At 38.2% G+C, this 13,654-nt stretch overlaps 1 protein-coding gene across 6 annotated transcripts in view; it reads left to right on the plus strand.

The window, feature by feature from the left end:
* Window positions 1-13,654, plus strand: part of LOC139152625 (P-selectin-like) — a 117,971-nt gene that overhangs the window by 41,443 nt on the left and 62,874 nt on the right. For 3 of the 6 annotated variants that reach the window (XM_070725867.1, XM_070725870.1, XM_070725871.1), the window contains 3 exons: window positions 2,278-2,388; window positions 9,264-9,452; window positions 9,932-10,105. In XM_070725867.1, coding sequence (XP_070581968.1) covers window positions 2,278-2,388; window positions 9,264-9,452; window positions 9,932-10,105 — 474 coding nt within the window. The remainder of the gene's footprint in view (window positions 1-2,277; window positions 2,389-9,263; window positions 9,453-9,931; window positions 10,106-13,654) is intronic. The other 3 variants (XM_070725872.1, XM_070725873.1, XM_070725868.1) reach the window with 2 other exon arrangements.

Below are 13,654 nucleotides of genomic sequence, written 5' to 3' on the forward strand. Positions count from 1 at the left end.
GCCCGGCGTGTCTCGTATTTTACATGTTCATATTTTCCAAACAAATACTCTTAAAAACACTGTTTTTAAATTAATATCAATTTAATCTGTGGTCAAAAAATGTTACATTGCATTAAATTGCATTAAAAATACAAACATGCAGATTTCTTCATAATTCGGATAGTTTTCAATCGGATTCGAACCCACAACATACGGCATCAGTCGCCTAGCTGAAAGGCCACAGACAGAACCAGTCGGCTAAATCTCCACTCCCAAAAAAGAGTGGTTCAATAGCCGGCTAAGTTGTTACATTTTTCTGACTGAGGCCGCTCAACACGTTGTAGAGTTCGTGAAGCACTCACGCACGCATGCTCACTATCATACATCACACATACACACTTTATCGAAGCGAAGAAACGAATTTCATCGCTTTAACTGGGCGAACGATAACCTCGGGGACAATGTTAACATATCTTAATAAGGGTATCCCCAGGGACATGAATGTCACTTATCAAAGCTGTTTGACAAGTCATTATGAAAAAGAAGATTTTTGCCTAAAATTGGCAAAAATAGTGTCAAAATTACAAGTTTGCATATTCTATCTACATTTGAACAAATCTAACTTCCGTTATCCTTACAAACCCGTATGTCAACTTTCAAAGTTCTCTGACCAATAGCTTTTTGAAGAAGATTTTTTCGAAATTTGTTTACCAAAAATGACAAAAGATTCCTTAAAATTCAATTTCATCAAAATTTTAACAAATCTAAATAAGGGCATCCCTAGGGACCTGTCTAGCAAATTTCAAAGTTGTCAAATGTTTCTCAAAGGAATGACTTCCTAACGCAGTAAAAGCCCATATACCTCTTCAGAGGGCAGAATTCTGGGAAAACCAGGAGAGGAGAGGAAGATATTTTGACGTCAACAAATTTCAAGAGTTACAGCTGGTGCGGCTCTTAAGTTTATTTAGTCAAATTTAGACTATGATTACGAGCTAAACAATACATGAGAATAACATAGATGAGCAGCTATCCGAGGCAAATTTACAATCACCACGTGTAATGTCTTGATTGTTAGTGCGACATATGCACATACGTATTCCCGGTCTAAAAATAAGACGCCGATGCCGGTGTTTGTGGATCGGGTAGTGTTTTGACATGGTCTGATCATGACCTCCTGCTAGACACTATTTCAACTTTTGCAGATGGAGTTGATTCCTCTATTACCGCTCAGATAATAAATGCGCCTGACAGAGTATTATGATACAGTCTTTCCCCATAAAATATACTTAAAAAATCGTTGACCACATCTATTTTACTGTCGAGTTGTACCGAATCGATTTTACTGTTGTTCTTATCAGTTTTTTTTCGGATACACTAAAATGCAGTTGGTTGTAACACTCCCTGTCCAATGAATGGTCTATTTATAATTTGCAATCGAAATGTAGTGGAAAAGTTCAGGAACTTCGAACAAACTTTCTGTGTTGAATGCAACCGATATGGATCATACCAGGAAATGAGCACAATGGAAGTCGTGGACATCCGTGTTTCAAAGAATCGCAACAGTCCAGGGATCCCAATGTAAACTGATCATATTTATAACATTTGTCTCTCCCCCCCCAAATTATGATGAATGCAAAGTCACTAATGGCCCAACACAGGCTGTACATGTGTGTGAGAAATTTAAATTGTTGATAGCTTAATTTTAGTCTTGACTGAGATTCATATATCACATTAACATTGTGTATAGTACTCCATGCTGTTTGCTTGCAAGGCTAACACTCTGGCAACGTGCTGTAGGAGAAAAAAGCATGTTAGCTGGTACTTCATTCTAAAAAAAGTTCAGGTGGTCTGCATCACAAAATTGAAAGACTTTAGTCCAAACTTTCCTCAAGGAAACTTTAAAACCAATCCCTTTCAAAATCAAGAAAAAAATCAGGGTCATCATGCAAAGTTTTGTACATTTGTACCAGAGAAACAAATTACCCAATATTTACCAACTTTCAAAACAGCTACCATCTCTTTGTTCATTCTGTAAGGAATGTTTGCCTTTCAAAAAAATAAAATAAGTGATTGACTAAAATGCATTGTAAGATTTTGAGTCTGAATACCTGTTCCCCAGACATATTCTGTGGTAAAGTACTTAAAAGTAATGACTTTTCTCTGAAAACACAAACGTTGCACTTTGAAAAGTTTTGCCTCTTCGTGGTCTTGATGATCCCTTCAAGCAGGGAATCTTTCAGTTTGCACTATTTTATTAGGTTAGAAAAGCTGCACGACTAATTTTGTTCATTTTTCCAGTAGAGAACCCACAATGTGGATTCCGCTGTGCCAATGGGAGGTGCATCTATAGGGAATTTGAATGTGACTCTGTTGATGACTGTGGCGATGGATCGGATGAAGCAAACTGCAGTGAGTAGTCAAAGCTCTAGGAACTACAACTTCTGCCATATTGTCTTTCAGTATTTTTTTTTTCTCCATAGCAACAACATGTACATGTTCATGGTATGTTCTGTCGGTGATTAAAACACGTTGTAACAAACACTCATTTTGTTTGACCTCTAAGCCTCAACCCTTCCCTTGATGATAGTTTTTAAGTGCCAAAATCTAAAGACACAGTTACCTTTTGGATATTCCCCCACCCCATCCCCCACCACCACACGGTAAATTGCTGAATAGGCTATTGGAATGTCAAACTGATAACAGTTTTTGAACGACACACCAACTCAAAACAAATTCTGAATCTAAATCATTTGTGATTCATTGGTGTGCAGTCTCATGTTTTCATAGTTACAATTTTGCATATTCTATCTACATTTGAACAAATCTAACTTCCGTATCCTTACAAACCCGTGTATCAACTTCAAAGTTCTCTGACCAATAGCTTTTTGAAGATTTTTTCGAAATTTGTTTACCAAAAATGACAAAAGATTCCTTAAAATTCAATTTCATCAAAATTTTAACAAATCTAAATAAGGGCATCCCTAGGGACCTGTCTAGCAAATTTCAAAGTTGTCAAATGTTTCTCAAAGGAATGACTTCCTAACGCAGTAAAAGCCCATATACCTCTTCAGAGGGCAGAATTCTGGGAAAACCAGGAGAGGAGAGGAAGATATTTTGACGTCAACAAATTTCAAGAGTTACAGCTAGTGGGCTTTAAAGTCTATTTAGTCAAATTTAGACTATGATTACGAGCTAAACAATACATGAGAATAACATAGATGAGCAGCTATCCGAGGCAAATTTACAATCACCACGTGTAATGTCTTGATTGTTAGTGCGACATATGCACATACGTATTCCCGGTCTAAAAATAAGACGCCGATGCCGGTGTTTGTGGATCGGGTAGTGTTTTGACATGGTCTGATCATGACCTCCTGCTAGACACTATTTCAACTTTTGCAGATGGAGTTGATTCCTCTATTACCGCTCAGATAATAAATGCGCCTGACAGAGTATTATGATACAGTCTTTCCCTATAAAATATACTTAAAAATCGTTGACCACATCTATTTTACTGTCGAGTTGTACCGAATCGATTTTACTGTTGTTCTTATCAGTTTTTTTTCGGATACACTAAAATGCAGTTGGTTGTAACACTCCCTGTCCAATGAATGGTCTATTTATAATTTGCAATCGAAATGTAGTGGAAAAGTTCAGGAACTTCGAACAAACTTTCTGTGTTGAATGCAACCGATATGGATCATACCAGGAAATGAGCACAATGGAAGTCGTGGACATCCGTGTTTCAAAGAATCGCAACAGTCCAGGGATCCCAATGTAACCTGATCATATTTATAACATTTGTATCACTCTGGGGCCGAAGAAGGGTGCCAAGAGAGTGTACTTCGTATGGTTCATCTAACCTGATGAGTTTTGTCGAGTAAACGAGAAATCGAAATGTTCGCCAGAATACGTATCTACTTTCTACTTCTTGTCTTTGTTTCGTATGTTAAATCAGGTAAGTATTCCTGTTCTTTGCACGCAGTGTGTAAATGGCCGTTTACTTGGTAATATAGGTCTATCCCTCAAGCATTCATCATGAGCATTTAACCGATAACATTCAGTAATCACAGGGGAATAGGCCGGGGAATTCAGTGCACCCTGTACTGTAAAATGTGACCCTCCCCTATCCTAAAGTGTGACTCTACCCCCTGTCCAACATTCTAAACCTTTAACCCTTCTCCTAACTACTTCAGTATTCTCCTCAGAAATTTCTGAAACAGTTTCAGTACATAACAATCGGTTTAATTGTTATGTAGGTTAAGGACAGAAATTACAGGGAGAGAGCTGACGTTTTGGGAGGGAGGGTCGCGATTTATCATGCAAGCATGTTGCAAGGGACGTGATATTTCATGCATTTGCGGGAGGGTCATCAAATTTTGCGCAACTATAAGCAGGCAAGATGTGACTGATAGTGCTTCGCCCGAAATATCAAATCATAATACATGGGAGTCTATCAGGCAAACTATTGACAATTTCCCAAACAAAACAAGCTGTATCTATACATTTATATATGTTTGATAATGTATGTAAATGTACTTTGCTTGAAGTAGTAACTAAATGTGCATGTGTGTCAGAGAAATTGGCCTTTTGAATTTCATCAAAAATGTTGATTCACTAAACATGGTAGTGTATGAGAGAACTATGAACAATATTTTTCAAATAAATAACTAGCCATATCTATGTATTTATGGACGTTTGAAAGGTGTTTCATGTACCATGTTTAATGTGTATCTACTTTGATATAAATGTATTTGACTATAATAGGGTGGTTACAAGCGCATTTGTGTTCAAGAAATTTGATATTAAACTTTCTCCGAAAATGTTGATTCACTATACCGGGTAGTGGAGGCGAAGGTGGGGTTGATTGAGGGCAGAGGCGCGTGGGCTTAGCCAACCAGCCATTATGTAATGATGACAAATGCCAGCCAGGTAGACCTTTATGGTAGAATGCTTTAGTGTAAGTAAGTTGAACTGTGGGAAAGAAATCAGTAAATCAGCAGGTCCTCCGAGATGGATTGTTAGTGAGGTGTCTGATCTTGCATTCTGTACATTGCGGAGAATCGTGACCAAGCTCGTACCCCTGTTGAATAAGAGTCAATTGCCCGGGTGCCTATTGAAGCTTGATTGTAGGTGGTGACTACCCTATTCAGTTTAACATCATTCTGAGGGAAGCTGGCAGGGTGTTGCACTGGCTGAAGGGGTGGCTTTTTGTACATGAAGATTTGGGAGGGTCACACTTTTTCTTGCAAATACTCTTGAAAGGCCCAATTTTTCATCCCAGGGCTATAGGGTGCAAAGGGTTAATGAATCAAATCTGATGAAACCTTTTTTCGAGGGGTGGGGGTCACAGTTTTCAATTGATGAATTAAAGGGTGGGTCAAATTTTAGAAATTTAATTTGGAGGTGTCCCTTTTCACATTTCATTTGTCGCTTAAGTTCCACAGTCCCCCTTCCCGTAAATAACGAATGCTCCCTAACATTCTTGGAAGGAATTGGAGAGATCATGGACGGCGTCCGGCTTGAGATCAGAAGACCAGCGCGCATGACAACACTCCATGGCCTTTGAAGTACCCGCCTGGCATCTATAAAGAGCTGTATAGCTGAAGCATTTGTGGAGTGAGAGTCAAGAAACATTGTTACTCCATTCCAGGTGGATAGAAAGCGATGCCATATTTGTAGATTGCGTCTTCTGTCTACATTCAAACGAATGCGGTAGTGAAGTTTACGGACTCCGTTGGAGATTTCAATCCATCTTCCGCTCGCACGGGTCCGTTACTTCCCCTAACTACACGATTACCGGGAGGCAGCCAGCTGCCCGGACAAGAGACCTTGGCAAGTGAAGATGATTTCAGTCAGATGCGATATGAAAGTGCGGCCGGGTATAATAACTCTGCATGCAAAGTTGAGGTGCCCTATAGGAGGCGTAACAGTTCGCGTTTGGTACACTATGAAAAAACGAACTTTAGCAATTACAGTTTCTTAAGTGATCTACCTTTTAATAAAAATTGGTAATTAGTATCCACTTCTATTACTATGAAAAAAAAAGAAACTGTTCAAATTAATAGCTTATATATATGTATTCATATTGCCAGGTTTACTTGCACTTTCCTATAAAATAAAAATAATTTTGTGTAACTTTATGTAGAAATTGATTCACTTCAACTACGAACACTCGACACCAACTTCAACTGTCTACTCAGTACACAGTGGTACATACAGTGAACCCCACCCAAAAAGCATGAGTAATATCACCTTCATTTACATCTGTTTACTTGACAACATGTCAAGGAAGGGGATACGGTGTCATCGACGCTATTTTTATAAGTTTGGATTACGTTGACAACACATGCACGCAGTATCCATCGACAACACACAAATTACGTTCATTAACAATGCATTTTATTCACATTACAACGTGAACACTAACTTGTTAAAAACGACCTGATGCAGACACAGAAAACGGGCCTCTGACGAGTTCAGAGCAAAGTAAAACATTTCCCGTAAAGTTACATTAGAACACTAGTCCTGGCTTTTTTGGCAACACTAAAAATAGATTTGTCTCACTATGTACCGTACGCGTGAATCGTCGCAACATCAAGAGGTGGTACAGTGAGGTCACACATGCTGTTTTTGATAGATAATTTTGATTTAACTGGACCAGAAAACGTGTAGTTTTGGAATAATCCAGAAGTGGCATGATTGCAACTGTGATGAACAGTTGTGCAGTGTTGCAGCGAGAGCTGCACGCTGACACTACTCGTTGCATCTGATGTCAACTTTCGTCGCAGTCACAGGAGCATTGTTATTTTGAACTTCTTCGTCTATATTGTTTGAACACCCTGGTCTGTTACATCCCCAACTTTGGAAATAATATCTGACATACCGTTACTGTGAGGAAGTGTCAATTTGTTTGTGTATGAACGAATACTAACTTCATTTTAAAGAGCGGTGAAGTATGATGTGTCGCGTTTCGACTCCCGCTGAAGCAAGCAAAGTGCACGCTGTTGCCCTAATGCAATGATTTGTGTATACATCATACCCAAATGTGTATAATGAGACATTTTAAAACGAATATGAAAAAGTCTACACCAATGTTTTGCAAAACACTAATTATTAAATTGACCATTTATTTATTTATTTTTATCTATTTATTATCCTGAAACTTTTCCTGCAAGCTAAATGCCCTTATTGGTTTCCACTTTTACCATCTATGCTGCTTTAAGCGGCCCATTTTAGCATTGCGAAAGCAGTATTTTAGCATTGATGGAATGAGCTCTCGTCCTCACTTACTTAAATTTACTTAAATTTATCTGCAGAAAGTTTGATGAGTATTACATCCTATTTTTAGCTCATTTGCATATTTATTATTTGCATATTTGATATTGAATTGAAAGTTCAAGAACAGTATTTTATTAAACTTCTTAGATACATTAATAATTGTGCTGAAAATTCCATAGGTACAGCATACTGTATATTTTAAATTAGGCCATATATCAACAGCGAGTGAACAGTTTTTTATTCATGTGTTTATAATATTGCATGCATGAAGCTTTTGGACATGGCGTCTTTTGTTTGAAATTCAAATTTAAGGTATAGAGTTGTGCATATTTGAATTTGACATTACTAGTCACAAAGGAGTCGTCCTTTGATTACCTCATGCATTGTCCATTTTGATTTTGGTGGCAAGTTTTCTCAGAAATTTTTAGATTCCTTTTCTGTGCTAGTTCTTCTTACATTTATTTTTAATTTTCCCATTTATCCAGATGTAATTGTATGGATATTTCGTTCATTAGTTATTGTGTTGTAGATATTTATGTAAGCGAGCATTTATAAATTCCTTACATGAGATGACTGAAAAGATTAGCCTAGGCTTGACTTCATTATGATCAGGTCTGATCCAATTATTGGATATTTCGTTTGATACTTAATTTTGCACAGTGGCACATATCCAGACATTCCATTGGAAAATGATATTATATGATGCACATTTTTCTGGGGCTCACACTTCGGTACCCTTACATACCTGTGTACATGCATTTTCCTAATTCCTGTTTAAAGAAACCAAATTGATACTTTTTCGCTATGTTTAGTCATTTAAGAGTATACATCAATTCAGTAAATTTTTGATCGGATTCGAACTCACAACATTTAGCACCAAGTCACCGAGCGAAGAAATCACAGTCAAAGCCACTAAGCCAAACCCCCAGCCTTAAAAAAGGGTGGCTCAATAACCAATGGGCAAGTTAGTTTCTAGTAAAACAGTTTCCTGACCCGGTACTGAATGCTTTAACATTTTAAGGTAGCTCAGCTGGTCAGAGCATATTGCAAACCCCAAATGTGAACTTAAGGATGATAACAATACCGACTGATTTACCAGTAGAATTTGGGATGTATGGCAAACCACTTATTATTATTATTTTTTATTTAAACTCGATAACTTCTTAGGTGAAACACCTCTTTTCATTGAGGTCGTATAGATAAAAGAAAATTATATTACAGCACAAACTTGAAAACACAAAAAACACAAAAGCACAAATTGCAGAAAAAAAACTACGAAGAGGCAACAGACAAGTAAATAGAATACAGAAAGTTATTACAAGATTTCTTAAAACTAGTCAGTGACTCGGAGTCCCTGATGGCTTTGGGAAGATTGTTATATTCATCCACACCCGCAACAGACAAGGTGTTTTGATAAAGAATTGTACGAGCTTTGGGAACTTTAGGGGGTTCTGATTGGAAGAACGCAGTGATCTGGAAGGGATATAATTATTGAACATGTTGGTTATATAGTCAGGGGTTAGATTGTGAGTTGCTCTGTAAATTTGGGCCATATGTTTAAATGGAGTTTGCCTATGGCAATGCCGTTCTTTCATTTAATTGAACATTTCCTCCTTTGATCTACACAGCATTATGCACTCTTAGAAGCAGTGAGCTTCAGCATCATTTGGAGTATTTGCATTACATCATTTAATTTTAGAACTGCTGACTTTTATCTCATGATCTGCTGTTTGTTAAATTTTGACAAAGCCTTGATGAATTTTCGTAGCAATTTTTATGCTTATGTATATTTTGCCTCATAATTCCCTTGGTACCAATGTTGTAAATAACATTATACCACATTGCTGGTGAAAACTGTTTTAGTTATGAGTTGGGAGTGTAATACTTTTAAAGCACTTCTTGTATTTGTGAAAATAACTGCTGTTTTCTGTCCAGTGAGCTTTGTCACCTCCACTACACTATACACCACTTTAAAAACAATCTTTTATTTTCGCTTTTGGCAGATATTGATGAATGTACAACAGGCATTTCAAGTGATGAAGATAACGCTGAAGACACGCCATTTGAGTACTCATATTCAGATGTAGACCTTTCTCCTTGTCACTACTTAGCAACTTGCATCAATACACCTGGTTCTTTTCGATGTGAGTGTCCTGCTGGCTATGAAGGGGATGGAATTTCATCATGTACAAGTAAGTGTCTACATCATGTCTTATTTGTTGGTGATATCTGCCATATGCGTGACAACCATTCCCTTTTGGAACCAAGAATAAAGATCAGGTGTCATTGTGTAATTTTTGGAACTTATAGAGAAGCAAATCTGAGATATTGGGAACTCAAAATGGCTGCCATCCCCTTGTTAACACTATGGGGGAAAATTACAGTTTCAATTTTCACAAAACTAAGATGGTGAAAACTTTCAAGAGCTTCAAAACAAACCCTAAGAAGAGGTACACATAAGAAAATCTTAGAAAAATTAGAAGAGTCCAAACACCTGTCGCCGGGAGATGCATGCTTTTTCTTTTGAATAAGACAGGTGAAGAAAATTGGCAAAAGGTATAGGAATCAGCAAAAAGTGATAAGGAACAAAATTTAAAAAGTCGGCTCATACCTTTAATTCCTGTACTCAGGATGTTGTCAGATTTACCTTTCAAACCCTATTATCTTACAGGAATTGTCTACCTATGTCCAGATTTGCCGGCACCAGAACATGGCAGTGTTCAGAGAATAAGACCACTAAGGACACATTTTACATGTGATACTGGTTACCAGTTACACGGATCCCGAATGAGGCTTTGTCTAAATGGAAACTGGACAGGCAGTCAACCACTTTGTACAATACTAGGTACATTTTAGCATAATCGACTTTGTAGATGGCTAACTACTAATTAAAATAGTTAAAATAGTTCTGATAGGTCTTGTAAAAATAAAAGGAGTCAGCTTGTGTACAAATATAGCAATTTCAAAGAGTCTCTAGCTGTAGCTTTTGATAACTTTCATTTTAGCATATAATTGCTATATATCAATATGACTGAAAGGTATAGGTGAAATAGCTGTCAAGCGTCCGTCATCTGTCTGCCTATGTATGTATGTATGTATGTATGTATGTGTGTGTGTGTGTGTGACCCCTTCCGTCGGTTCGGTTGTGTTCGTCGATGTTGTCTAGCATTGCATTGTGTAGTTTTAATCCAAACCCTCTAGGGTGTCACTTTCATACACTGACTTACTTGCAGACATGGTTAAACACTGCAACTTTAATGCCTTTATTGCTATTCAGTCAGCGGCTCAATCTGTCCATGGCAGTACCTACTCAAGGCAGCCATGTTTGCAAAGAGAATTACAATACTTATTTACACAAGTCGACAAAATATCTGTATCAAAAATATCATTCTAACTTTAACCAAAACTTACAATCTCTGTTCAAAAACGCATATCACGGCAAACAGAATCATATTGCGGCATGTTTCACAGTAACTGTACTGACTGCTAACAAAATGTCAAAACTGTTTACAGAAATTCTGGGAAAGCAGAGGATGTTACTTAGGTTACTGAGCATCAATGTGTTCAAGGCATAAAGCTGAGAAAGTTCAAATAGCTGACGGCAGGAATGACAAACAACAGCTCGGCCATAGCACTACAATGCAACATGTGACTATCAATAACAAATCCATCCACTCAATATAAATGCTCAAAATTCACGAAATCCTACACATCCTTCATAAATATTACAGTTGAGAGTTCTCTAGACACTAAATATCAATTCCATCTCAGTAATAGACTCGGATGTCAAAGATTACACATTTTTATGAGCGATTGTAAACAGTGACAGAAAGTTACCAACCTACTCAAGGCAGCCCTGTTAGCAAAGAGACCGATGTCTCCTCTCTGCCTCGCGAGGGCGCCTTTCAATGACGTAACAGTTTATGATATGCATCACAAAGAGAATGCGTGTTGCTGATAACTACAATGCAAAAGAAAGTATACATTATATTTTATCAAAAATCTTGGTCACATACTCCCCTGGTTTGAAAAATGACGGCTCGTCATTTTCAGCAATTTTCAAACTGATACAAAGGTTTACGAAAATCAAACTGCTGTTGCTACTTCACTCATTAAAGACATAATAAATCCATATCTCTCTGGAGGTTTACGTTTTCTCAATGGGTATCTACGAGTTGGTATTTCAATAGATTTATCAGTTACATCATACTCACTTTGCAAATTATCAGAAGTGACGGAAATAGGATGGGTGAACCCACTGGAATCTATTGATGAAATTTCTGAGGGATGTGTTGGCATTGTGTGATCATGTGTTATGTGAGTTCTGGGAGTGTGTATGGAAACAGTACCATCTACAGGAACACCATAACTGGACTGTGTCGATGTACTAGAAGCTTGTGTGATTTGCTGAGGCAATGCTGTATTGTTTTCTGGGATATTAGTTGACACTGGTTCCTGATGTTGTACAGGTGCTAACTGAACTACCGGCATTCTGGAAACAGCACCATCCTCCTGCTGGACTACAACTGGATGCAGCACTCCGGAAATATCATTTGCAGAAACTATAAACTCTATAGCATCACCTTCTCTACAGTCTATGATTTCACTTTCATCTCCTCAACAGGTTTCATAACAGGATCACTCTTAAAGTCTCTTGTTTCTGTAGTCTCCTCACTTTCAACAGGAAGGAATGAACACTGCTTCAACATGTTCCGGTGTAAAACACGTTCTGTACCTCCTGACTCACTCTTAACCACGTAAACAGGAAGATCTGGCCTCTTCTCTACAACAAGATAAGGGGTCTTTTCCCAGCGGTCTCCAATCTTGTGTTTACCAACTTCTTTTAGTTTCACCAATACACGATCACCAACTGAAAGAATGTCCGCCTTTGCTTTCTTATCATACTGGTCTTTCTGTTTTGATCTGGCTTTATTTGCCTGGTCACAAGCTTCTCGATATGCAGTCTTTAACCTTTCACGAAGAGCTTGGGTATATTCACTGTAATCCAAGTGGTCTTTTGTCTCAGATGATGTATTAAAGATGACATCTACTGGAAGACGAGGATTTCTTCCAAACATCAAATAAAAAGGTGCAAAGCCTGTAGATTCGTGACGCGTACAGTTATATGCGTGAGTTAAAGCATCCAGATGCTCTTTCCAATCACGTTTCTGCGATGGATCCAATGTTCCTAGCATATTGAGCAATGTCTGGTCGAACCTTTCAGATAATCCATTGCCTTCTGGGTGGTATGGTGTAGTGTGGGACTTGATCGTATTAGTAATCTGACAGAGTTCCTTTATGAGGGCACTTTCAAAATTCCTTCCTTGGTCTGAATGCAATCTGAGAGGAAAACCATACTGACACATGAAGTTTTTCCACAGAACTTTTGCAACTGTTGTCGCTTTCTGGTTTAATGTAGGATAAGCCTGGGCATATCTCGAAAAATGATCAGTAACAACTAGCACGTTTTCAACACCTCCTTTTGAAGGTTCCAAGGTCAAAAAGTCTATGCACACTAGTTCCAATGGCTCCGATGTAGTGACACTAACTAAGGGTGCTCGCACGGTCTTGACATCAGCTTTTCTGAGACAACATCTTTCACACTGGTCACACCAAGTTTTCACTTGCATGTACATCTTAGGCCAATAAAAACGTGAACGTATGAGATCCAAAGTTTTATCGAATCCCAAATGACCCATTTCACAATGAAGTTTCTGGAAGACATCTTGTCTATATTTGAGTGGCAAAACGAGCTGAAATGTTTCAGTTCCCTTAGGTGGATGAATCTTCCTATAAAGAACACCATCTCGAGTAACCAACTTTTCCCACTGATGTACTAACAACCTAGTTTCTGCACTGAAATCTTTCATTTGTCGTCTTCCTGGTTTCCTAGACGAGCGTCTGGCTTGGATAACCTCAAATATTGAAGAATCCTGCTGTTGACAAAATCTCAAATCCTGTAATGTCATACCTGGCAGTGTGTCTGAATACGAAGGAACAGTTTTTGTACCATCTTCATTCCCTGACATGGGATTTGCTTCATCTGAGCACTGCGACACATTACATACTGCCTTCAGAGTTTGAGCAACATCTTGTTTAGGTATCCTTGACAATGCATCTGCGTTGGCATTGCTTCTGCCTGGTCGATATTTAATGTCAAAGTCAAACATAGCAAGCTGTGAAACCCAGCGTTGACAAGTGGCTTCTAACTTGGCAGACGACATCACATATACCAGAGGGTTATTGTCTGTAAGCACTGTGAACTGATTTCCATACAGATAATCTCTCAGTTTGTCTGTTACAGCCCACTTTAAACAGAGAAATTCCAATTTGTGTGCTGGATATCTGGTTTCTGGTGGTCGTAAGCCACGACTACAATAAGCGATGACTCTAT

Source organism: Ptychodera flava, chromosome 16, assembly GCF_041260155.1.
Source record: "Ptychodera flava strain L36383 chromosome 16, AS_Pfla_20210202, whole genome shotgun sequence".
NCBI classification, from domain to species: Eukaryota; Metazoa; Hemichordata; class Enteropneusta; family Ptychoderidae; genus Ptychodera; species Ptychodera flava.